At 42.7% G+C, this 26,706-nt stretch overlaps 2 protein-coding genes and 1 long non-coding RNA gene across 6 annotated transcripts in view; 2 read left to right on the plus strand and 1 right to left on the minus strand.

Moving 5' to 3' along the window:
• The window catches only part of LOC308595262, a 50,282-nt gene that overhangs the window by 15,355 nt on the left and 8,221 nt on the right, over positions 1-26,706 (minus strand). For 2 of the 4 annotated variants that reach the window (XR_014011960.1, XR_014011962.1), the window contains exon 1: positions 18,611-18,802. The exons of 1 other annotated variant lie outside the window; for it this stretch is intronic. This is a non-coding gene — a long non-coding RNA (uncharacterized lncRNA). Of the gene's footprint in view, positions 1-15,481; positions 15,631-18,610; positions 18,803-26,706 lie in introns of those variants that run through there. One more of the 4 variants, XR_014011963.1, reaches the window with a different exon arrangement.
• SLC7A11 (solute carrier family 7 member 11) overlaps positions 17,631-26,706 on the plus strand; it is a 106,967-nt gene continuing 97,891 nt past the window's right edge. The window contains exon 1 of the mRNA XM_081209218.1: positions 17,631-17,654. The gene's annotated coding sequence lies outside the window, so the exon portion shown is untranslated. The remainder of the gene's footprint in view (positions 17,655-26,706) is intronic.
• Positions 20,468-23,887, plus strand: LOC308595253 (uncharacterized protein). The gene is made up of 2 exons (XM_081209219.1): positions 20,468-20,837; positions 22,107-23,887. The coding sequence occupies exon 2, from the start codon at positions 22,211-22,213 to the stop codon at positions 23,405-23,407; it is 1,197 nt and encodes a 398-aa protein (XP_081065345.1). The 5' UTR covers positions 20,468-20,837; positions 22,107-22,210; the 3' UTR covers positions 23,408-23,887.

Raw genomic sequence — 26,706 nt, forward strand, 5'->3', positions numbered from 1 at the left:
TAGAAATACTGTTTGTAATGAAGTGAGAGCAGTAGTTTATTTGCTCAAATTAACAAATAAGAAAGTTTTGAGAATTTAAATTCCAGATTAAAATTGATTACTTGAGAATGGAATTGTAACAATCTGGTGGGCAGACCAAAGCACTCGTCAAGAGAGCTATGAGATTCAGGTGAGGGTCAGATGCCTTGTCAATCCCAGCAGGTATATAAAAGGAATACCCGGCCTGCCCAGGATTATTATTATTATTATTATTATTATTATTATTATTATTATTATTATTATTATTAAAAACTTCTTAAAAGCTGTAGCAAGTATACTTTCAAGGTTGCACTCTTTTCTACTTGGCTCATAACTTACAAGAAGTGCAAGGTATGGAGATAGCAAAAGCTAAATCAAATGAGAACACCAAAATTGACCACAAAATGCTGTACGTTAGCATTTTCTCAGCATTTTTTTGCTGACAAGTCTCAGCACTCCTGGAAAGAAATACTAACAAAAATCTGATTATAGGGTTCCTTCCATGCTGCAGCAACTGTTTCATCTGAGGCAGACAGACTTTGAATTGGTCATTGTGGTACATTCTCTCCATCCACCAAGTTTGATTTATGGAATAAGAGATGGGATAGTAAGATTTTAAAGTGCCCACTACTGAGTTGCTCAAGGTATTCAGGCTTGTTTTAGGAACTGATGAAATACTATGAAGCAAGACTGTGCCCATGTGGTTGAGGAGTTATTGAGGAACTTATTCATTATGTATTGCTTTGCTGCCTTTACAGAGCTCAGAGAGAGGAATTTCTGGGACTCTCTTTATCCAGAATGGAAGGCTGTCTATTGCTGTATAAGTTAGAAGTTGTGGATAAATAACACCTTTTGAAAGTGGCCTAGTTTGCTGTTCTAGCAGTTTAACTTAGGAAGGACTTTGTAAACAGGAACGTAGTAGACAGTAGAGGTTGTTTTCAGAATGCCTAAAAATCTGTTTATTTTCTGTCCTTTCTTCCCTTTCTCCAAGGGAACCTCAAATCTTAGGTCCAGCACTGGTTGATCTCACCTTCCTTCCCTACCTATGCTACACAGCCTGAAATGAGAACATAGACCTTTTCTCCCCACCTGAGCAGAAGGTGTAGCGGTTAAGAGTGGTGGACTCGTAATCTGATGAACTAGGTTCGCTTCCCCACTCCTCCACATGCAGCTGCTGGGTGACCTTGGGCTAGTCACACTTCTCTGAAGTCTCTCCGCCCCACTCACCTCACAGAGTGTTTGTTGTGGGGGAGGAAGTGAAAGGAGATTGTTAGCTGTTTTGAGACTCCTTAGGGTGGTGATAAAGTGGGATATCAAATCCAAACTCTTCTTAATAGTAAACTTAAGCTGCCTCTGGCAGTGGTGGTGGGGATAAGCAAAGCAAATCCAATGTACAGACTTTCTTCCACTCGCCACAACACTCAGCAAATCATGGGAGAAACTCAGGGAAAACACATTCAATACACTACTATTGCTGTTGCCACAATTGAGTCTGGTGAAGAGGACTGGGGTGGTGGTGAAACCAGGCCTTCCATGGGCTTTGTGTACTATCTCAACAAGAACAGCCAGATTCTTTGCCTCTTCCCCAATAAACTAGACAAGACCATAAATGAGCAACTTTCTGATGCTTCAAAGGTATAATAATTAGTTGCTGTTAGAAAAATTATGATGGGGAAACTGAAGGTTTCAAATGGTTGATAGGATTCTGGTTATGTGCAAGAGCACCTGAAACTGTTGTCTACCATGAATTTTCAAGGGGAGCTCAAGTTAAACAGACAAATAAATAGTGTATTAATCATTCTACCACTGCTGCTGCTACTATGTAAAATAGTTCATAATTTACATTCACTATCTGCGCCAAGCTGACTGAACAGCTGCTTTAAAGAGGCATTTTACAGTACAAGTGACGCTGGCTCTCTGCCTAACATGTCTCACAGGGTTATTGTGATGATAAAATGGAGGGGTAGGAGAACCAGCTTCCATTTGCTCCTTGGGGAAGACTGGGATATAAATAAATAAATGAGCAAAATAATACAGAATTCCTGAGGTTATGAGTTTTTCAAGTGTGGTAACTATCCCGGAAATTATTGTGGGTTGTATCTATGTATTTCTGAAAATCTACCCAAAGGCGAACTCATTTATTGTCTCCTGGGACAGACAGATGCCAACATGCTCATGAACATGTTGAAAGTAGACATGTGTCTACTTAGGGGAAGGCAACCTATGTAAACCAACCTGTCCGTCAGACCACACTGATATTAATTATTACAGACTTTAGTTATCTTTTAGGCTCATGCAATTTGTATCTAGTTCTTCCATTTACCCATCCATTAAAAAAATCTTTTCTATTACTTTGACATCCCTTAAAAAATTGCATCACAATTTCTTCAGGCCTTAAAAGAATTCATTTCCTAAGAGTGCCTAGTTTTCATGGTGTGGAGATACATGTAATTGTCCATAACAGAAACTGGAAAATAAAGCTCCAGCATTTATGTCCAGTGTTTATAGAGGCATTTGTCACACTTTTATTTTCCAGAACTTGTATTCATCCAAGATTTTAAATCACACCAGCAGTGATACTTGCTGCTGTCTTGGAGGCAAGTACGAATGCGCAGTAAAGGAGACAGACTATTATGAAGAGTGACATAAAATATAATTTAGGTTATTATACCACTGAAATTTGAGAGGTGAGGTCACCAGAATGGAACTGTGATCTTATTTCTGTTAACATTGTTAGATATCTAGGAGTCAAGGAGAAAGCTGCAACCTAGAAGAAAATAAGTCTTCCAATTAAAAACTACAAATTAAAGGAACAGAAGCATATGGCTGTCTACTATGATAACAAATCTGGCTATTGTAACCCACCATGGCATGGAATGAGTCCCCTACTCTCCAGCAGCAGAATTATAGCATGGAAAGTGTGTGTGTGTGTGTGTGTGTGTGTGTGTGTGTGTGTGTGTGTAACTGAGATTAGTGACAGGTTTACTATCTGAGGCCAAGGTGTAGAAACAAAGTGAACCAATGATTTGAAGATAGAGAAAATGGACAATAAGGAATGACGAAAGCAGTAAAAATTGGAAGGGAAAGTCTAGTCGCAACTTTTGTGATGGGATGAGGAGAGAATTCTCTTAGTATTATCATCTTCTCTCAGGTGGGGATAAACCATAGATGAGATTTCATTCTTTTCAAGTTGTTCCTAACAGCTGGAAAACCCATTTGAAATATTATGCTCAAACAGAGAAGGGAGTTGATAATCCTACATCCAAACTTCACTGTGGTTTTTGCCCCACAACACACAACAAAACTTTAGGACAGTTCGACCTGCCTCCAAGCTACATCTCATGACCCAGAGTGTGCGTTAAAGCTGAGGAAGGTTCTTCTTTGCTTTAAAAACATGCATTTTTTATTGAAAAAATTCAAAGGTCTCTTTGAAGTTTAGGAAAACAGACACAACAGGCAGAAGAACAGCTGGCAGTGAGCACAATGAGTGACTAATTATCACGAACAAAAGTTCTCACAGTATGAATAAAGCCAAAGGCTACATGCAGAGATCTGTGTAGCAAGTTTAAAAGATTTGCGGAGGGGGGAGGCAGGAGAGTAAAGAAAAGAAAGAGATTAAAATCGACCTTAAATGTGCAAAATTGACAGAGCAGTAAACACTTTGTAAGCAGGACATGCAAAGCCAGATGGTAAATATTGTACAAACAAACCCTATCTCTTTATCCCAAAGCAGTATAGCGGTTCCAATCCTATGCTCACTTTCCTGGGAGTAAGCACACTGAACGCAGACTTATGCTGAATAAACATGCATAGGCAGTGGCGTAGCACAGGGGGTGCGCAGCCAGGGCATGCTCCTCATGTCGCCCTCCCCAAGCCAGCATAGCACAGCTTCTTGAGGCTGGATTCTGAGAGTGGCATGAGAAGGACCCCGGCCACAGTGCATGGCTGTTGCATCCTTTTCATGTGCCCTCCCTGAGTGGAGTGTTTCCACTATGGGGCGTGTAATTCAACTTTAGGTGGAGATATCACCAAATTGCAGTTCTCTAGCAGCCAGCTGAAATCCAATGAGGTAGATGAGTTCCCTATTTGGCAAAAATTATTGGTGCACCTGTAGCTCTGCTTATATTGCAAATGGCTATATAACTGAGGAATCTGTCTAATGGTAACTTCCACATTCTGAATTTTAATATTGGTTTCCCAGCTTTTCTTAACTCGATGGGATCATACTCCAATATGCCAGAATAATCTCTTAAAAGCTCTATGGAGGCATTAACTAGAGCTTCTCCTGTCCTTGGAAAAGCCTTCACCACTGATCCCATAGAAACAATATTGTGGGGTGGGGGGTTTCTGCTTGCTTTACCTTTTGACCCCCTTTTGGCAGCTGTAAGAGGAAAATATCTTTTTCGTTCATCCTAAATTTAAGTCAATGAGGTGAAAAGGGATTTGAGTTTCAAATCTAGCTTGTAAATGCTTTTTTTCTTGAAGCGTTACATAAAAAAATGGAATGGTGCAGGTATATTTGATTAAAAAATATTAAAAAGTGTCTAAAATCCTTAGAGCTTTATATGCATGGTTAGAAAACACAGGAAGCCTGTCTTTTTCACAGCAGGTAAAGTCGGCCAGAAAATGAAAATACTTAACAGAATGGGCAAAAGAGAGATTGACTCTGAAATCCCCAAGATATTTTCTTTTTGAGCTATCTTAAAAAAAAAAAAGTTGTTAGCTAAAATTATGGTAGAGGACAAGTGATGTAGAGTATACTCAGTAACTGAATTACGTCTTGCTTAACATGAAGGGCATCTAAAGGGTAGGAGACAGTACCCAGAGATATTAAACTTATAAGATTTCTTACCTGAGTTCACCATAAGATCCCAGGATGGATTACAACACTTACATACAGTATCTGTTATAAAAATAATGATGCCTAAAACTCTTCCAAATGGAACAGAGCAAAATAAACTGAGCAAAATATAGGTGGGTCCTAACAATAAATGCAGGTAATTTGCATCTTACATGAGGGTTAGGTTCCAGGGGTCCACGTGTAAACACAAAAATGTGTAAAGGCAGGAACCGCTAGAACCCGGCCCCCCTCCCAGGTGGAGGGCTGCTTGTCTGGTTTGGGGAAGGTGTTGTAGGGACTCAGGGATCACAGCTGTTTGTACAGGTGTGTATGTGGGGGAATGAATAACTGGAGAGTAGGCTTCCTCCACTCTCCATTTATTTATTTATTTCCCCTACCCACGCAAAGCTGTGCTCGCATAAGTAAAATAAGCACAAGATGCGAGTTACCTGTCCGTCAAGTGTAAAAAGCCAGGGTAAAGGGAAGATAGGACATGTGAGGAAGGACCTGGGTCTGGTCGCACCATTCCTCCAAGCCAGGCTCTCGGATATCGCCCAATAAAAAAAATTAAAAAATAGTTCAGCGGCACCTTAGAGACCAACTAAGTTTGTTCTGGGTATAAGCTTTCGTGTGCATGCACACGTCTTCAGATACACTTGCTGAATTACAACTTATTACTAAACTGAAAACTATGGAGAGACCTGGTCTGAATAGAGATATTGGATTCTTGTCTCATTACACAAGCTATTTTTCGTCATCTGCATTTTGCTTTTTCCTGTAGGACTAATTGCGGTCGTTAACAGTTGTCAACAGGTTTATCATACCCATTCAGTCAATCACCCATGTCCTACTACCCTTCTGGGGAAAACCCCACCCCACCCTCCCACTATATATAAGGGTCTGGTGAGTTCTGTTTCAGTGTATCTGAAGAAGTGTGCATGCAAGCGAAAGCTTATCTAGTCGGACCTCGTTTTGCCAAAAAGGGTGCAGGGCAAACTGATGCGTCTGTGCACACGCGCAGAGCAGTTTGCGTTTCTGCACATGTGCGAAGTGTGATTTAGTGCTTCTGTGCATGCGTGAGCGGCAAACCCGGTTTCGGTACTTCCGGGGTTGCCGTGGACATTCGCCGGAATGGACGCTAGACAAGGCGGACATTCGCAGAGGTATTACTGTGCCCAGAACAAACTTAGTTGGTCTCTAAGGTGCCACTATTTTTGAAACATTATTTTTGCTGCATTGTTTTTAAATTTTTTATTTTGACTGCGTCAGACCAACCTACCTGAATCTCTATCTTCCAGTAATTCTAGTCAAATGCAGAAAGGGTACCTGAGATACATGACATTCCTGACCGACAGACTTTGGCTCTCATTTCTCAGAAAGGTTCTACAGACACTTCCTCCAGGGAGACGGGAGCAAGCCTTTAAAAAGCAGATTGGCCTTGCATCTTGTTTCCCCCTGCAAGGCCTCTCTGGGTCTTCCAGACCATCATTGCTGCTTCCTTGTTCGTAGATCTCTGTATTGATATATGGGGTGTGTGTGTGTGCAGCCAGTGGGGATGGAGCAAGCCATGTTGCCCCACTTCCTGGTCATGACCTGCACAATTATGTGAAAGGCACTATTGGGTCGAAGCTATTGGCAGCTCTCCCTTTCCTCCACCTTGAAGTTAAATAAGAATTTGAAGGTATACAGTGCAGCAAAAATAATGTTTCAAAGTAGCTGGGACGATGCAGATTTTTGGAATGGGTCAGCTAGCTTCTACTCGCAAGCTTGCTGCTAACTCACAGTAAGCGTAACACTCAAATATCAAAGCAATGAGAATCAAGGAGAAAATAATAACAAAAGTGCCAGTTTTGTACGTGCAACCAGTGTGCTGTGTAAAACAACTTTATAGCAACAACATATCTAATAAAATGCTGTAATCTTTTGAAAATACAATAGAAAATATAGTTGCAGTAAAATAATTGCTTTTGATTGATTTTAGGCACGCTTATTACTTGCTCTGTGGGTGTTCTGTCACTCGTAATATGAGCTGGACTTCCACAGAGAAATATCCTGGAGAGAACAAATTGTTCAGGCTCAGAGACAGACCTGTTAAAACTTTGTTACTCCAGTCTTTTCACATGCTTTCTATGCAGACTTGCTGACTTCTCCAGATTTGATTTTTTTTTAAAAAATTGGCTGACTCTCAATGGAACATTAAAAAAAGAAGATAAAAAACCCACCTTCTTGAATTGGAAAGGTTATCTCATAGCATACAATGTTAGAAATAACCTTTCCATACCCTAACTTTAAATACCAGTATTAGATATGCACACTAATTGGAAACCTGTCTTGCTGATAGTTTGGAAGTAAGTGTTAAATAATCAAGTATTGACTAGAATATTATTTAATTTCTTATTTTAATTTTTAATGTCAGGAATGTAACTATCACTCTGCTTTGCGAAACATGAAATAATCTGGACTTCTGAATTTTAGGACGTGATCCCTAACAGAGGCCAGAATGCAAAGCACAGAACAATTAATTCCATGTTTCCTAGCAGACTTTTGGCTTGTGTTTCTCAGTCAGCATTTATTTAGGACACGTGGCAAGCCACTTATGAAACTCAGGAAACTTTTTAAAGTAATGTGTGATAAAGGCACAGAGCCTATTTAAATAAAAAGGCCAACAATCCTACTGAGCATTCCCAAGTGAGCATTCCTTTGGATACCAGTTGTAGATTACAACTCCCGTTTCACCTGAAAAAAGGCGATAAACCCACACATTTACCGTTCCTTAATTATCCTGATTCTGGGCACAACTTACACTACAAAGTTTTCTCCAATGCAAAAATGAAAAATTAAAGCCTGACCCTTTTATTACTTGGATGGGAATGATAAAGTTACTATGAATGTGGTGGATCTTATCCACGCAATGAGTTGCTAAAACTACCTTCTCCAAAATGGCAGCTGGAAGTTAAGGCATTTGGGTAGCTGAGGGCTAAGGCAGGGGCCTCTGGCATTTTGCCCTCACTAGCTGCCTAGTTTACCTCTGTGGTTTTGAATTATGGTGCTGGAGGAGACTCTTGAGAGTCCCATGGACTGCAAGAAGATCAAACCTCTCCATTCTGAAGGAAATCAGCCCTGGGCGCTCACTGGAAGGACAGATCGTGAAGCTGAGGCTCCAATACTTTGGCCACCTCATGAGAAGAGAAGACTCCCTGGAAAAGACCCTGATGTTGGGAAAGATGGAGGGCACAAGGAGAAGGGGACGACAGAGAATGAGATGGTTGGATGGTGTTCTTGAAGCTACCAGCATGAGTTTGATCAAACTGCGGGAGGCAGTGGAGGACAGAAGTGCCTGGCGTGCTCTGGTCCATGGGGTCACGAAGAGTCGGACACGACTAAACGACTAAACAACAACAAGCTGCCTAGTTTACATCTGTGGTTGAGCCAGCCTGCATACAATGCAATTTTAAGCAAAGTTCTCAGAAATTCCATAGTCTGGCTACAATTGCGATGCATTGGCCAATGTACTATTAGAAATCTAGGATTAACAAACAGGCAAGACACAACTTTGGGAAAGGTAAAACATAACTTTTCCTGCTTGCAACTACTGACCTCACTGCACAGCACCACCTGCTGGCCCTTTCGCTAGCACCACAGCAGACATTCCTATTTTCTAATGCTCATAAGGCACAAAAACGTATTATTTAATATGTTATGCGTGGCATAAAGGTTGTGTCTGTCTTACTTTTCAGTTGTGGTAAAATGGGTGAATTTAGCAGTATGGAGATATATTACTTTGACACCACCTGGCAGCGTATTCTAGTTTTTGTAGAATTATCATTACACTTTTTTTTTGTTTTTTGTTTTGATGAGCAAGACATAAAAACAAAGCTGCTGGCATCTTAAGATAGATGCTTGCATGCTAAATGAGTGCACAAGTTATGAGCTTTTTGCCACAGATTACTTTGGAGCATAATGTTTATGTTAATAAATGGTTCAAATTTTATCACAGGAGTGCAGTACCTGGAAATTGCTTGGGCCAAAGACATGCGGTAGAAAGGATTTGAATAATGCATATCTCTGCATGGAAAACAATTTTCTTTGGGATGCTGGGGTGCTGTGTTCAAACTCCTTCTACCACACCTGGAAATATTTGGGTACATTCCACACTGTTGCTTTAAAAATCCAGGAGGTCGGATGAGGACTGTTGTATTTCTGGAGGAGGTTCTGTTGTTGGTGGGAATTTCAGGTATATGGTTGTGAAAGTATTTTATTCTCTTGATAATTATGCTGTTTTCAATGTGCATTTTATATTTGATTTCCTTTGGTAATGTTTTCTTTTGAAACGTTTAAGATAATCTTTGTTGTAAATGTGCATTCTGTACTTGACCTTCTTTGCAAGGTTTTGTTTTGAAATCTTTGTGATAATATTTTAGTTTCGTGTTTATTATGTTGCTTTGAATGTATACTTTATATTTGACCTTCTTGAGTAATGTTTTATTCTCAAATGTTTTATTGATGTTTTAATATAGGCTGAAAATTGCCTTGAGATTTTTTTTCTTAAAAAATATAAAGCGGCGTAGAAATGAAAGGAAGAAGAATAAAAAAATGGATCATCTCCTTTTATTTTAATGAACTGCTGGTTAAAGTGTATTACGAAATAAACCTGAATTTTAAGCACACTTAAAAGTGCACATGAAACCTTGACCATTTCAACAGTGAAGAGGTGAAGCAAAGTCTTAACATTTCTGGATCCCTGATGCTATACTTTCATCAAACTCTAGCACAGTTTGGGCCTTTTGCATTGGTGTCTACTCCTTAACTTCCGGGGCCACACTTCAACCGTTTTAGCTCTATCCAGAATGCTGTTACCAAGGTAATTTATAATAGTTTAGACCAGGAGTTGCCAACCCTTTGGGACTAGTTGAGCATTTTGAATTTTGAGAGAGTGCTATTACCGCCAGTAACAAAATGGCTGGTATAGCATAACACAACATGGCCGCCATGAGGGGCATGGCATGACACAAAATTAGACATCACAGTCATAATGAAGCTTTCCCCGTAACTTTGTTAACCATCATTGTATTTCTATTCTAGAAAAGGTTTAACCTTTTCTGCCTGCCAGGCAGCAATGAAAGGCACAAGAACCCTGTCCCCCCCTCCAATGCCAACCATAAACCAAAGCCTAGGTTGCTTCAACAAACACATATAGACTTAATTCTGAGTAGACATGCATACAATTGTACTGTAAATTAACTATATAGTGGATTCTTAATGAGTGCCCGGTGTTCAGCTCCTGCACAACAGAAGACATGCTTAAGTCTCTTTGTAAAGTTTTCCGATATGTGTTTTGGGGAGAGGGGAGATTCTTTAACATCCACTCATGATTATTGTGCAGTAGTATTTGCAGAAAATCTCAGACAAATCCACTGCAAGGATTTTGGTTGTTAGGGGGAAAGGAAGAGCAAACTATGGAGAATCCAAGGACTAGAAAATAAGACAGAAACAGGAAAGGTGCACTAATGGGAAAGGGGAAAGAGCAGATCTTTAGGACCCCAGATATCCCTATTTGTTGTGTCCAAACAAATCAACCCACAGCTCTGACTTCATTCATTGGATAAAAACACTGAAAGGGGGCCTGATTTATTTCACAGAAATTGCTTAGAAGGGTGTCTGCACATTTTGCTTGCTAACTTTCTAGGAGGGCTAGAGACTTATTTAAAGAGTGGTTTAATAGTCAGGGAACACTGAGAATTATATCTCTGAGTTGAATAGGGGTATCCTAACTACTCTTAGCCCCCTTAACAAACCACACTTCTCAGGATTCTTTGAAGTCAGCAGTGATTATTAAAAATGGCATGATGCTGCTTCAAATGTGTAATGTTTTATATGGGGCTATAGCGCAACAGCAATGGGCAAAAATAATCCAGAACATGTATCATATTGAAAGTTACAGGATTTCAGCAGGAAGTTGTGGGATATGCACTGACTGGAAATGAAGCAGTGTGACCATGCCAGCACTTGCAGGTGCGAAAGGTACTGAAACTGGGATTGCAGGTGACTGCCCCAATAGCATAATGAGCAGAAATAATCATGAATGCACAATAAAAAGAATGTGTTGGAGGGGCCTTGTGTGAAATATTTTAATACATTTGTCTCCCCCCCTTTACTTTAAGGCTCAGTTTGTTAAAGCTACTTTTAGTAATTTATTTGAGCTGCTATGACTGATTATCCACCCCTTTAAAATCCGCACTATTTCAGAATCCCAGTACTCTCTCATCAGATTCTATATATAGACTATACGCCTTGGGATCTATTCTATTGCACAAGACCTGGTGAGCTTTCTCATATTTTTAAACCACAGAACAGAGGGCTTGCCAATCAGAAGGTCGGTGGTTTGAATCCCCGCGACAGGGTGAGCTCTCGTTGCTCGGTCCCTGCTCCTGCCAACCTAGCAGTTCGAAAGCATGTCAAAGTGCAAGTAGATAAATAGGTATCGCTCTGGTGGGAAGGTAAACAGCTTTTCCGTGCGCTGCTCTGGTTCACCAGAAGCAACTTAGTCATGCTGGCCACATGACCCGGAAGCTGTCTGCGGACAAACGCCAGCTCCCTCAGCCAGTAAAGTGAGATGAGTGCAGCAACTCCATAGTCATCTGCGACTGAATCTAATGGTCAGGGGTCCCTTTACCTTTACCTGCCCCCCACATTCCTAGGGGACCTATTTACAATCCAGGAAGTTTCTTCACACTCTTACTCCTCTGTGTCTCAACATGAAGAAAAACAACAGCAACAGAAAGTAGAAATGCGATTCAGCTGCTTTTATCCTTTCATGATGTTTAAAAAGAAATCCAATTAATTTGAAATCCATTCATTTTAAATATCTGATCAAATAATTAAGTGGTTATGCTGAGATTGGGGTAGGGATCTATTGCAAATGTATCTTAGTTGTATGGGCTTGATTGGCTTGATTATTTTTACAGCTTTTATTTCTGCAACTTGTCCTGGATGCTAGGTAAAGAGGAAATTGCAGCATCTTCAGGACATGTGGAAGATACACGCCACAGCAGCCTTGCCAAAGCTAAACAAGCCTGTGTGGGGTCAGTGACCCAATGCCAGACCTCATGGAGGGCCTTACGCATGCTGCCCTGAGCCCCTGCATTGAAAAATGGTGGGAGATAAAACAAGTAAGTAAACAAAGACTACAGATTAGCAAATTCTGTTGATAGAGAAAGCGACATGAAAAACAAGCTGTCATCAAAATAGATGACTGCTGTGTATACCCAAATGCCAGTGACGTGCCAGGAGAAAATAGATGTTCCCCTGGTTTGCCGGAGAACCTTACCCTAATGTGCGGCTCATGCAATGCTTTTACTAATAAAGAAGAGGAAAATACATTCTGCATCTGCCCTGAAAGCACCTTTATATATAGTATTGTTTCCTGGAATTGAAGGCAACCTGGAGTTGAGCCCCAGAACAAATTATGCCATGCACATTTATCCATATTTATAACAAAATGTTGCCGTGTGGAGTACTGCTATTTAGCGCCAGCCAGCCAGCCTTTCGACAGGATACTATTACACACCCCTTCTCCATTTCTACCCCTAACAGTCAGTCCGTTTTCTGTGCCTAGTCATAGAATTGCAGAGTTGGAAGGGACCACAAGGATTATCTAGTCCAACCCCCTGCAATGCAGGAATCTTTTGCCCAACATGGGGCTTGAACCCACAACCCTGAGATTAAGAGTCTCATGCTCTACCAACTGAGTTATCCTAGGTTCAACTAGTGAGTATGCTTAGTCCTCACTGACCCATTTATGAGCCCCTTTCTATTAGGTAGCCCCCAAAGTTTTTCTGTACTACTTCAAATCTTGGGATGTCCTCCCTCAGCCCGCTAGCGACAGTGTGGATGGTGTCACTTTTGCTACATAAGGATCAAGACTTGGAAAATAAGTACACTGTTAGTATATAGCACATCCTGTCTTTCTTCCATGATAAAATTCAAGGCAGTTTACACTAAGGTCTTATCCACAATTCCTCTTGTTCTGCTGCTCCCCCCCCAGGGAAAACCACTCTATAGCGCCCAATGGAAACAAATGGCAATTCAGGTTTCCTCTGGATTGCCATTTGTTCCGATTGATGACTAAAGAGTGGGTTTTCCACTGGAAAGGAGCAGGGTAAGGGAAAAACTGCCTCGGCCCCAGTTTTCCAGGCATAGCCCAAGTAGAAATGTGTTTCCATTCTAGTCTTCCATCCACACAGTGGCCACTCCAGTCCTGGTTTGTTTCAGCAAGGTAGGTCCATCGTAAGCTGCACCAAGCACCAAATACACAGATGACAGAGGTTTGGTGCAATTGCACAGTAATGCACAGGTGTTTTATCTAGGACAAACTGCAATTAAATAAGCCCGCCCCTCCTTTCTTCCAAAGTTGTTTCAGTGATTTCTGAATTGTCCTAGTTAAAGTTGGCCACTGGTTTGAAACAGCTGCTCTGTGTGAAAAGTTGCTGTAGTCAGTAGGAATGCACCTCAAAGTCTATTAAGGCTCTAGAAAAGAAGCGCATTTTTGAAATGCCATGTTTGCTTATAGTGATAGCTCTAGTGGCAAGGAATGCTGGATTTGGTGTCATTTGGACACCATTATGCTGCATCAGTATAAAAGCAATTACTCTAAATCTGGGATGCTGGGTTCACATGCATTAAGGTTAACAGCGTTCAGGAGATTTGTGTTGACTTCAACAACGAAACTAGTTGACCTTTTCATCCACAGCTGCCTCTTTCAAAAGCTGAAGTCTTTGCCATTTGGCTGGATTTTCTATCCCATCCTGTTATATCTCCGCCTTAGATATGCTGAGTTGCACAGCGGTTTTCTTTGCTTCTTAAAACACAAATTACTACCCCCCAAGTGTATACCAGAATGGGAGGAATGAAAAAGGAATTTGCTTTGGGTTTTACGGCCCATTTAAGGCACCGGCTCAGACAGGTGGAAGACCAGGGATAGGCATATGTTCTACATAACGATTATGTAAAACATAATGCAGCCAATCCAAATGCATATTCACACATAACAGCTGTCTCAGTTGATTCTTCCAACTGAAGGAAGGACAGGAAAGAATGCAGAAGGGAGGCTTTTCATGCTGGGCTAGTGCCAGACTTTGGGGGCTCACAACAGTGCTGTCGATGTGCCCCAGAGCTCCTACCTGCTGCCCCGTGCAGGGGCAGCAATACCTGCACCAACCTCCACCCCCAACCAGAGCAAGAGATCTGCCCTGTTTCTTGCCATGCATAATGGTGGCCGCTGGCTGAGGAAGCGGGGTGTGGGGGGAGCGCACTGCCCCCGGCAGCGCGATCCTGTTGGGATGCCATCGCAGCTGCCTCCCTGCCCACACTGGGCGCCACATCCCCAAAGGTGGTGTCCTACGCCCCCAGGATGAGCACCACACCCCTGCAGACAGCACTCCATGCCCCTGGGACATGCGCCAGTCCCACCCCTGCCTGCTCTCCTCCCCCCAGTGCTGGAGCATGAAGCTCCGCCACTGATGGTAGCCACTTCACTCTTCTCCCTCCTCCTGGGCCACTACTCACCACACTTCCAGGTGGGTCTCTGGAGCTATTTCAGCACTGGATGTGAATGCGAGCCTAGCTTGGCTCTCATTTACAGTGGCTGCCTGGCATGTTTAATTATCCACAATGCACTGCCCAAGATCTATAAAATTCTATAGTATATCAATAGATTTTATAAATCTATAGTTCTGGTAGGACCAGAATGATAGTTTTTATAGATCCATGGGCCTGGGTAGTGCAATTGTGGTAATTAAACATGTTATGAAGTCACTGTAGACTCAAATGCGGCAGCATGGCCTTCCCTCCACTGAAACAACTCAGAGGGGTGAGGTCTGCTTGGGGAGTGGTGGCAGGGCCTTGGGACCTTCGGTCTGTACATAGATTGTATACATCCTTTGCCACAGTCACTCCAGAGGGCCCCAGTAGTGGTCACATGGTGGACTACAGAGATCATTTGTTCTCAGCTAAATAAAAAATGCTGACTAGAATCTGCTTAGAGATGTTAAAGAGAGAACCAACTCCCCCCCCCCGGCATGTATTCTGATAACGTGACAAGATTGTTTGTTCACTCTGGGTCAATAGCAAGTCCTATTACTGTACTGTTTTGCTCCTACCCTTTTATGTAGCCAAATGTTTATCTAAGGCAAAGTTCTTCACTCCAGCTCTCAGAAGGGGATAGTGCGGTGACCCTTCAGAAGGAAAATGCGAGGATGCATGCAGCCCAGCTTGAGACACCCTTAAACACCCCCAAATGTAGGTAGGAATGGGTTGGCTTGCTGTGCTGACCAAGGAGTGAACAACAGGGCTGGAAATGGATTAAAACACTGGATAGTTTGTGCAGCTGTGAGAATGAAAACAATGCAGTTGGGACTGGAGCGTTTCATTTTTACGATGACTGCCTTGGATTGCTATCCCTGTGGACTCTTTCTGCAGTTACGTTTAGTAGTGTATGTATGATATGAAATGCCAGCACGGTGTGGTGTTGCACTAGGAATGTGGAGATCTGGGTTCAAATCCCCATTCAGCCATGACGTTCATTGGGTGACCTTGGGCCAATGACTATCTCTCAACCTCACTTACCTCACAGGGTTTTTGTGATGATACTGGCAGGGGGAAGTTGACAACTTCTTATGGGAAAGTTGGGATATAAATGTAGGAGTTGTCATCAGCACCAGCATTGTCATTTTCTTTTTATATTCCACAAAATATGCTCATTTTGTTTTAATTCCTTCAAACAGTCTGTGAGCACCTTGAAAGGAATGCTGTGATCACCAACAGTCAGCATGGATTTCTGAAAAATAAGTCATGTCAGACTAACCTGATCTCGTTTTTTGACAGAATTACAAGCCTGGTAGATGAAGGGAACGCAGTGGATGTAGCCTACCTTGATTTCAGCAAGGCATTTGACAAGGTGCCCCATGATATTCTTGTAAAGAAGCTGGTAAAATGCGGTCTTGACTATGCTACCACTCAGTGGATTTGTAACTGGCTGACTGACCGAACCCAAAGGGTGCTCATCAATGGTTCCTCTTCATCCTGGAGAAGAGTGACTAGTGGGGTGCCACAGGGTTCTGTCTTGGGCCCGGTCTTATTCAACATCTTCATCAACGACTTGGATGATGGACTCAAGGGCATCCTGATCAAATTTGCAGATGACACCAAACTGGGAGGGGTGGATAACACCCCAGAGGACAGGATCACACTTCAAAACGACCTTGACAGATTAGAGAACTGGGCAAAAACAAACAAGATGAATTTTAACAGGGAGAAATGTAAAGTATTGCACTTGGGCAAAAAAAAATGAGAGGCACAAATACAAGATGGGTGACACCTGGCTTGAGAGCAGTACATGTGAAAAGGATCTAGGAGTCTTGGTTGACCACAAACTTGACATGAGCCAACAGTGTGATGCGGCAGCTAAAAAAGCCAATGCAATTCTGGGCTGCATCAATAGGAGTATAGCATCTAGATCAAGGGAAGTAATAGTGCCACTGTATTTTGCTCTGGTCAGACCTCACCTGGAGTACTGTGTCCAGTTCTGGGCACCACAGTTCAAGAAGGACACTGACAAACTGAAACGTGTCCAGAGGAGGGCAACCAAAATGGTCAAAGGCCTGGAAACGATGCCTTATGAGGAACGGCTAAGGGAGCTGGGCATGTTTAGCCTGGAGAAGAGGAGGTTAAGGGGTGATATGATAGCCATGTTCAAATATATAAAAGGATGTCACATAGAGGAGGGAGAAAGGTTGTTTTCTGCTGCTCCAGAGAAGCAGACATGGAGCAATGGATCCAAACTAAAAGAAAGAAGATTCCACCTAAACATTAGGAAGAACTTCCTGACAGTAAGAGCTGTTCGACAGTGGAATTTGCTGCCAAGGAGTGTGGTGGAGTTTCCTACTTTGGAGGTCTTTAAGCAGAGACTGGACAACCATATGTCAGGAGTGCTCTGATGGTGTTTCCTGCTTGGCAGGGGGTTGGACTCGATGGCCCTTGTGGTCTCTTCCAACTCTATGATTCTATGATTCTATGAAATTTAAGGGTTAATTCTCCAGTTTCCCTGTAACCACAAGGGAGAAAAATCCCAAACCAAAATAAAATCCAGAATTAGTTTATTATCCTCTCACTCTCTTAAAAAAAAAAAAAGAATTGTAAGGTAGGGAAATTATCTGCATTATGTTTATGTCTTTTTCAAGAATACTTTAATCTTAAAGATGCTTTAATATAAGGCGCTAGAATGATTTTGTGGTTGTACTTGGCCTTGATTTTGTAATACCTGGTGCTGTCTGGGCAAGATCTCAGAATCCACATCAAGTATGAGCCTGTGATGCCCTTTCCATCTAAGCTAGCTAGAGCCCATTAATAATACTCTCATTAAAGTTGGGTGTGTTTTATGCAATAGGCCCTGTAAGTTTGAGATTAAGGGATTTTTGTTCTCAGCAGATTAATGCCTTTCAAAAAAGTTGGTTCAGTTCTGGTTTTCCAGAATCATTGGCTAAAATATCTTGACATCTGGAAGAACCTCTGAGCCTTTTTACACATTGCAAATCCTACACAGAAAACTCTTCCACTCAGGAATTGATGCAGGACCCATCAGTAGATCATAACTAACTAATTGCACACATTGAATTTTCACTCTTGACACTGAATATTTATTGATTTCATTATTATATTTATAGATTGCCTTTCATCTAAACAGCTCAAGGTTCTACCCACAGTTCTATCTCCACATTTATCCTCCCAGCAACCCTGTGAGGTAGGTTCAACTGAGAGAAAGAGTGACTGCTCCAAGGTCACACAGGGAGCTTCAAGGCAGAGTGAGCATTTGAAAGAGGTGTGCATGCACTTTCCCCCTTTCTGTCTCTGGGGACAGGGGAGAAATGACCAAATGGCACTCATGGCACTCCCTCAAAAACCCAAACTTAGCAACCCTTGGTTTGGCACATCGGCAAGAACTAAGAAGATGGAGAGCAAGGTCTTATGTGGTGGTGACTAGCAGTGCATGTACTTTGCTTATTTTCTGAAACCATCTTAGATGCAGCAAGTATAAGAAGTGTTGCAGCTCTGGAGTTAATAGACTTAATTTGCAACCAGAAAGGGGGAGTATCTTACTTCAGTTATTCAGATGGGCTGACCCACCCCCCACCCCCACTTTGGATTTGTTTGTTTCAAAAATGTGGTAAACCACCCCTGATCATTGTGCTGGTCCTCTGACTCAAAGTCCTCCCTTGAGGGCACCTGGCTGCTCTGCTGAAATAAATGGTAAGAGGCGCCAGCACACTTAGCCTTGTTAAAGAAGTTGAGGACTTTTTGGACACAAGGGGAACTACAGCAAGGGCAAAAGCAGGGGGAAGATGAGAACTATTACATGAGTGTTTGTGTGAATGAAAGGAGCAGGAGAGCCAGAAGGCACTCTCAACCACTAGGACTAAGAAGTTACTTTCCATATATTTCTACGCAAGAGGGCAGCAGCAGGCTACAGTAGATGGGAAGGAAGACCCGTAAAGACTACAGGTGACTCAATTCATCCCTTACAGGAGGAGGAGGAGGAGAAAGATGGTCGTAGTGGCTGGGGACTTGCTACTGTGGGGTACAGACTAAAGACGCAGCTGCCTGTTGACTGGATGAATTGACCCATGAAATATCTGTGGCTCTGGTGTGCAGATCCAGGGCACGATAGACCCAAAAAGTTGCATAAATTGTAATACTTACTCTTCTGTTGTCCAAAGTTGTAAATTTGTGAATCTGTTTCAACTCCTTTAATTTCTACAGAACATGGAAGGACAAAAGACTGTGCTCTCAATATATCTGCCAGGAAGATTGCCAGTTGCTTATCTATGTCTTTTTGGTTCCTGGCTTGTTCTTCTATTGGTTTTCAGAACTATTGCATTTACTGTTTGAAAGTCATTGAGAAGTGATTGATAAAAGAGACATGAAATACATGGCAATTATCAACCATTTGTAAAAAGAAAAATGGCAGGGATATAAATAATGAAAATGTTAAAGAGTTTTGTTTTCGTTGTTTATATCAATATTTCATGGGGAAATTTTCCTTTAGGAACTTTCTATACTTTGAATTTTAAAGTTGATTTTAATAGAAGAACATGGCTGACTGGAAGAAGTAGGTATCGATTTCAAGGCAGGGGGCATTACTGACATAACAGCCTTCTCTTCCAAGGAGGCTCTGAATTGTCTAAATTTTTGTTCTGACAAAAGAATTGTATAGATCTAGTAATTTTTATCATCAGTTTGTTCTTAATGACATTGCAGTTGGAGTGGAAAACAGTATTTTTACCAGGCTGAAGGTGTAGAGAAACAGTTCTAGGTTCTAAGGACAAGCAGGACTTGACACTGTTTCTCTACACCTTCAGCCTGGTAAAAATACTGTTTTCCACAAGATATCCCTAAATACCTTCACCCAGGGGTCAGCAACCTTTTTCAGCTGTGGGCCGGTCCACCGTCCCTCAGACCATGTGTGGGGCCAGACTATATTTTGAAAAGAAAAAAGAAAATTCCTATGCCCCACAAATAACCCAGAGATGCATTTTAAATAAAAGGACACATTCTACTCATGTAAAAACATGCTGATTCCTGGACCGTCCACGGGCCAGATTGAGAAGGTGATTGGGCCGCATCTGGCCCACGGGCCTTAGGTTCCCTACCCCTGCCTTAGCCCAACGGGCTAAGGTAATAAACAAGCAGTCATATCTTTTCAGAATCTTTGGCAAAGCACGTCTGTCCCCTATTGACCAGCAAAAGGTAAAAGCAAAAAAGTAGGAAGAGACTACCTGAAGAGAATGTCACATTTCATGACATGGCTTTGACAGGATTTGGCACATGTGAATCTGGTTTAAGGAGTAGGCCAGCAACCTCATACCAGAAAAGTGTTTTGTTTTTTGCTTAGTTACTTGAGCAACTAATGTCAGGTAGCACCAGGCCTTTGGCCCCAGTTGCTCAAATGCTAACTGTTGATGAGGCAGCTCTTGACTCATAATTAATTTTCTAATCATCACATCAAACAAAAGAGGAGGAATAATGATCACTTGCATGCTATAGATTGTGAAAGTGCTATTCTTAACTGATTTTGAGTGAACCTCTAGGTTACATGTCAAAAGTATTTCCTTGAAACCAGATGTCTCTGTTTCCTAGCCAGCAATGAAGAATATATGGCATGATGTTTGACAGCTAACCTGTAACAACTATCTAGGATCACTTGAAAGGTTTGGGGAGTTACAGTACTGCATAATAATCAGATAAAGGGGATATTCAAGCCTCTTTACCCTGGCTCTTCACAAAGTTATATTTATCCTCTGGGGATGGTGTTTGCTGAACAGAGGTAGTAATTTTTCTTTTTTCCAGTTACAGTAATATGATGTTTGAATGTATTAGGGCTTCTTCCGTGATTGATAGCTGCAAGGACTTGAAGTACATGCTTTTGGTATTCATAAAACACTGGGAATGTAAAGTGCTTAAGGGCTAAGATATGCTAAGATACCGGGTATAGATATAAGATATAGGGTGCATAAGGTATAGTCACCATATTGGTCAACACTATTAAGCCTAGGACTTCCGGTGAGGCAGCATGGCGGCTGCAACAGCAGAAAAGAGCTCCTGAAGCCAGCCAGAGTAAAAGGCTCCGTCTGACCTACTCCCGGACTCCCAGGACTGCTGCCGCCAGCACTGCCAGTGGAGAGGAATTGGGGGTGCCCGGGGCGTCTATCAAAGGAGCCAAAACACCCCCCCAAACCTTGATTGAGCCGGAAAGGCACCCGACCACCCCCCCAACAGCCGAGAGGAGCTCCAAAACCAGGAGGACAGTGAAGCTAACGCAAAGAGGGAGGGGGGAAGGGGGAAAGAGGAAGAAAAAGAAAGAAAGAAAAAGGAGCCCCAACTTTACCACTGCTGCCCCCATTTCTGCCGACGGGAAAGAAGAGGAGAGGTAGGTGAGCACTGGGAAGGCAAAAGAGACTCCGAAAAACACGTGGCTGAGTTTCCTTTCCAGCGGCAAGGAAAACAGAGGAAAGCCGCATGACAAAGATCGCAGAAAGGAAGAAACTACCCTTTCCCCCCTCCTTTTTTTTAAAAAAAATATCTCCTTTTTAACCCCTTCCTCCCCCTCCCTTTTTTAAAAAAAATAATTCTTTTTTACCCCCCCATATACCTACTTTTATCATTTTTCTTTTTAAAAGAGGGGCCACTGCTGCAGCAGCCACCCTTACTTTTTAACAAACAAATAATAATAATAATAAGTAGGGGGGAAATAGATTTTTTTAAAAAAACACAAACACACAATTCCCCCCCCCTTTTTAAAGCCCTTTCTATTCTATTTGTTAGCTTGTTCTTGAGGGGGGAATCTTTCACCCCCAGCTACGACCACCACTCTCTTTTAAAACAAAAAATTCCTCCATATCACTGCTATTGCTATTGATACTCTCCCCCCATTTATTTCTCTCTCCCTTTTTGCTCTCCTCTCTCTCTCCCTTCACCCCCCTTATTTTTTCCTTTTATCCCACCTTTCACTTTCCATCCCCAATTTTGTTTTCTATCCCCTTTATTTTTTAAAATCAACCCCCCTTTTTAGCCTGTTCGTCAGTTTGTTTTTGAGGGGGGAGCCCTTCCCCCACCCCCTCTTTTAAAATAAGACTTTCCCCCCATACCATTGCCACAGTTCACCCTCCCTCCCTCCCCCCTCTCTTTTCTTCTCCTTCCTTTTCCCACCCTTCCCCCTCCTCCTCTCCTTTTCTCTCCCTCCTCCCTCCCTCCATCCCCCCTTCCCTTAAAGGAAACACATACACACATTCATATCACCATATCATACTTTGCCCCCCTCATACTATAGCTAAAACTACTGCTGCACTCTAATACCGCTGATATTACTGTACTATCTCTCCTCTCTCTTTCAACTCTCTTTTTGTCTCTCTCTCTCTCTCTTCTCTTTTACTCCAATCTCCCCTCTCCCCCGTCTCCCCCCTTCTTCCTTCTTTCTTCTTCTTCCTTTTTCTCCCTCCACCCTTTACATATAGCCTATTTGTCTGTCTCTGTTTCTGAGCGCACTCCCAACCCCAACTTCCACCTTAACTGGACCCCAATACCCCTTTTGGGTATATACAACCCCCTCCTAAACACATATTTCCCCTGGCCCCACCCCTCTAATCTCTTGCATCTCTACCTGCTACCCCCCCCTTTATATGAACTGTCTGTCCATTAGTCTACCCATCTCTGCTTACCTGCCCCCCCCGTTTTGGCGGCACCGCTGAGGCAACTACAGAAACCCTATAGAAGTTCTTAAAACACAGGCTAGAAGTGACACAAATGACCACCTTATCCAAACGCTCTGTAAAAGCCACCAGCCAACAACACCTGATCAGCCCAGCAACCCAACAATATCCAGGAATCACCACTGCCACAACTCCTAACCACCACACGACCTACTCCAAGAGGACGCCAAGCCAACCTCAAACCAAAACCATTAGGGAGACTGAGATGACACCAACCAGGGAGATGGCAAACAATGCTAATACCGTAACTCCCCTTCAAGATGATGACCACCCAGTAACGAAACGAGATCTGAGGGAAATGGAAGCAAGATTAGAAGCACGATTAGAAGAAACATTGAAGGCCACAATGGCTCCCATGCAGGTACTAATCAACAATCTAACCTCCAAAGTGGAAGCTCTAGAGAACAAGAACCAAATGCAAGAAAGAATAATAGAGCAATACCGGGAGGAGAACGCACGTGTGAACAAGAAACTGGACGAACTGGTAAACCAAATGGAAGCAGAACACAGAGAGATGAAAATTAAGCAAGCCGACCTTGAAGACCGCAATAGACATTGTAACATCCGCTTCCGCAACTTTCCTGAAAAAACAGAGGAGAAAAGCCCAGCAGACCTAATTATACGCTGGCTGAAAAACACAATCCCAAGCCTGAAACTTGAGGCAGATGACTTGGAGAGGGCTCACAGAGCCCTAAAACCTATGCCAAAACCCAGCGCCCCCCCAAGAGACATCATTGTATGCTTCACACGCTACAAAAAGAAGGAAGAGATATGGAACAACCTCAGAAACTCAACCAACCTTCGAAATGGAGAAACCCCCATTCTGGCCTTACAGGACTTATCTCAGGATACCCTAAACCGGAGGAAAAGCCTGCGCCCATGCACCCAGCGTCTCCAACAAGCAGGGATCAAATACCGATGGGGCTTCCCCTTCCGCCTCATTGTAACAACCAATACAACACAACACATGGCTACCAACATACCTGAGGCCCTGCAACTACTAAAGAACATTGAACTCCACCTCCCACCGGAATGGCAACCGACAAACCCACCAAGTGACAGCCCCAACCACGAGGAAACAACAGCAAACAACTGGACGACGGTACAGAAGAAAAAGAAACAACAGAAGCGGCACAACAACGCAAACCAATACAGACAAGCATCATGCTCAGAACTGTCCCGCCAGCCATACGACACAAGAAACCAGACCAAGATTAACCAAACCAATTAATCACAGATGGACAACCCTACAACAACAACAACCGCAGCTGAATGAAGCAACCAGGAAAAAACCACAAACTGAAGGACTGGTGATTCCTCCCCCCTTTCCCCCTCCCCCCCCCAAAACATAGATTTAGTTAACACCATCAACATCCCCCCCAGCCCCGCACCCCCACAGAAATCCCCACCCCAACACCAGTCCAGACGACCTCAACCACATTCCCCATCACCCACACCTTCAACATCCCCATACTCCATACTAAGGAAAAACAACTCCTCCAACCTTAATAACACAACCCACAATCAGGCTAAAATCTGATACCCAACCAGCACTATGGTGGCACCAGAGCGTACCAGCACCCACATCCCCACCCCAACACACCAACAATGTTGCTCATAACATTGGCAACATTGCTTATGAACCTTATACCTGACAGCGACGTTACAAAGTCACTTCACACTGTCTCACTGATCTCCCCCTATTGCAAACAACGGGGGGATGGCCTGTCCTTGAACATGGCCGTCCACACCAGCTGAGACCTAGGACCAACCGGCTAAATGCCAGATGGCCTAAAATACCCCAAACAAACACCTATATGACTACATATAGGAAACTCTCTACAACTTACCCCCTACTCTTTAACCCAAATCTTACTCTAATCCCATTAGCCCCCCACCCACCACACCCTAGGTCAGCGCAACCCCACTGGTTCTTTAAACAACATGAAGAGAGAGACACAAGACAACCTGAACGGGTTGGCAGGGAATCGCCCCACATAATAGATAAGCAAGATGGCTAACCTAAAAGCAATTACATTAAACTTGAGTGGGCTGGTAAACCCCATCAAAAGAAAACGCATCACCTCATACATAAACACCATGAAACCACACATCACCTTTCTACAAGAAATACACAACTCACCCAAATGCAGCAAACTCCTGAGTGACCCCCGCTTCAGTCAACAGTGGGTCGCACGAGGCTCAGGGAAAGCTCGCGGTGTAGCCATAATACTCAGTAGAGACTTGAACTTCACTGCCACAACAGTCCTCAAGGACAAAAAAGGCAGATTCATTTTCGCTAAAGGGACACTAGATGGAAAAATCAAACTGACAATCGGCTCCATATATGCCCCAAACGCGAAACAATTAGAATTCTTCCAGAAGACACTAAACAAATTCCTCTCCTTCTCTGAAGGGGAAGCAATCCTAGGAGGGGACCTCAATCTGAATATGAAAGGTATATCTCTGAAAGTTATCCACCCTACAACCCCATGGGCAACCTTCCTCCGAAGGAAACCTCCAACAACTAGGAACTCTTACAAGTTACTAAAAATGCTAAAAAACGGGGGTCTCTATGACATTTGGGGTGAGCAAAACCGGGGAGACATCAGCCATACATTCCAATCGGGACGTCATGATACAGTGTCCAGACTGGACAGCATTCTACTCACACAGGGTCTGATCCCCTCAGTGGAATCAACAAACATAGGTAACATTAAAATCACAGATCACGCCCTAGTAGAAGTCATTGTTAAAATAGGAGAAGGAACACAAACCACCCCATCATGGTCCTTCAGTCCCATCCTAACTACAAACAAACAAATTAGACAGAGTCTCACAAAAACCCTCCAAAACTACTTCAAGGAAAATGATGTAGACAATATAACAACCCCCCTCCTATGGGACACAATGAAAGCGGTCACCAGAGGAGCTTGCATAAAAGAGAAAATATTCCTTAAAAAACAAACCTCCTCAAAAATTAGCAAAATAGAACAAGACATCACAGCCCTCTCAACACGCTACAAACAAACAGGATCTAAAAAACTCCTCAAACTTATAGAACAAAAAAGGAGAGAACTAGACTCCCTGGAAATTAACAAAACAATGATCAACATTCTATACTCTAAACAACGTTTCTATGAATATGGAGGGGGGAACTCCAGATTACTAGCAAATAGATGTAGGAAAAAAGCACTCAAAACAAGAATACACTGCATCACCAAAAAAGACGGCAACATAACATTCTCCCCTGAAGAAATAACCTCAGAATTTGCAGAATTCTACTCCAACCTATACACCTCCCATAACCCACCAGAGAAGGAAATCAGAACATTTCTAGCAGGACTGACCATGCCTACCCTAACTGATGAGGAACAGGAATTCATGGACAGCCCTATCACCCCAGAGGAAATAGATGCGGTCCTCAAAAACCTGAAACCACACAAAGCCCCAGGCCCAGACGGTTTCACAGCAGAATTCTATAGGAAATTCAAAGAACCCTTGATGCCCTACATGACCCGCCTATTCAACGACATCATAAAAGGGGGCCCCATCCCCAAAACCTGGACCCACTCCAAAATAGTCTCCATCCCAAAACCACTAAAAGACAGCCTCAAAGTAGAATCATACCGCCCAATGTCATTAATAAACCAAGACTACAAGATATTCACATCAATCTTGGCCAACCGCCTAAAAATCTTCCTACACAAGTTAATAGCCCCAGACCAGACTGGCTTTGTCCCTGGCCGCAATATAACAGACCCCATCAGGAAACTACTGAACCTGATCGAACACAGCAAGGCAACTAAACTCCCATTGACAATTATGTCCTTAGACATCCTCAAAGCCTTTGATTGCTTAGAGTGGAAATTCATATTAGCAGTACTAACTAAAATGAAATTTGGCCCCAACTTCCTACAAATCCTCAAACAAATATATTCTCAAGCCTCAGCAAAATGCAGAACTAACAATATGGATTCTAATACTATAGCTATCCAAAGAGGCACGAAACAAGGATGCCCACTGTCTCCCTTCTTATTTATACTGGCTCTGGAACCCTTAGCAATCCACATCCGAGCAGCCACAGACATCAAGGGAGTGGAAATAAAAGGCAGAACCTATAAATTAGGGCTCTTTGGAGATGACCTAATGGTCACAACACCAGAGCCCATAAGCACAGCAACCTCCCTAACCAGAGAACTCAACACATTTGCAATGGTGTCGGGCCTACAGGTAAATTTTACAAAGTCAGAAGCTATGTGCTTCAACACCCCTCCTCACACCCAAAAAGAACTCACGAGGTTACCAAAATAAAACTTTGCCACACCAAGTTCAGATACCTAGGGGTACAAATAACCAGAAACCTCAATAAATTGTACCTCCACAACTACAAGCCCCTGTGGCGACAAACTAACAAAGACCTAAAGAGATGGAATAACATGAATTTCACTCTCTCAGACAAAATAGCCATGATCAAAATGATCACACTCCCAAAACTAACCTACCTATTCCAAACCCTCCCAATCTGGA

This window comes from Podarcis bocagei (assembly GCF_964188305.1).
Source record: "Podarcis bocagei genome assembly, chromosome: 9".
NCBI classification, from domain to species: domain Eukaryota; kingdom Metazoa; phylum Chordata; class Lepidosauria; order Squamata; family Lacertidae; genus Podarcis; species Podarcis bocagei.

Excerpts from the sequence above, each read along its gene's own strand:
- LOC308595253 (XM_081209219.1), top strand. The coding sequence starts at position 22,211 with ATGACCACCTTATCCAAACGCTCTGTAAAAGCCACCAGCCAACAACAC.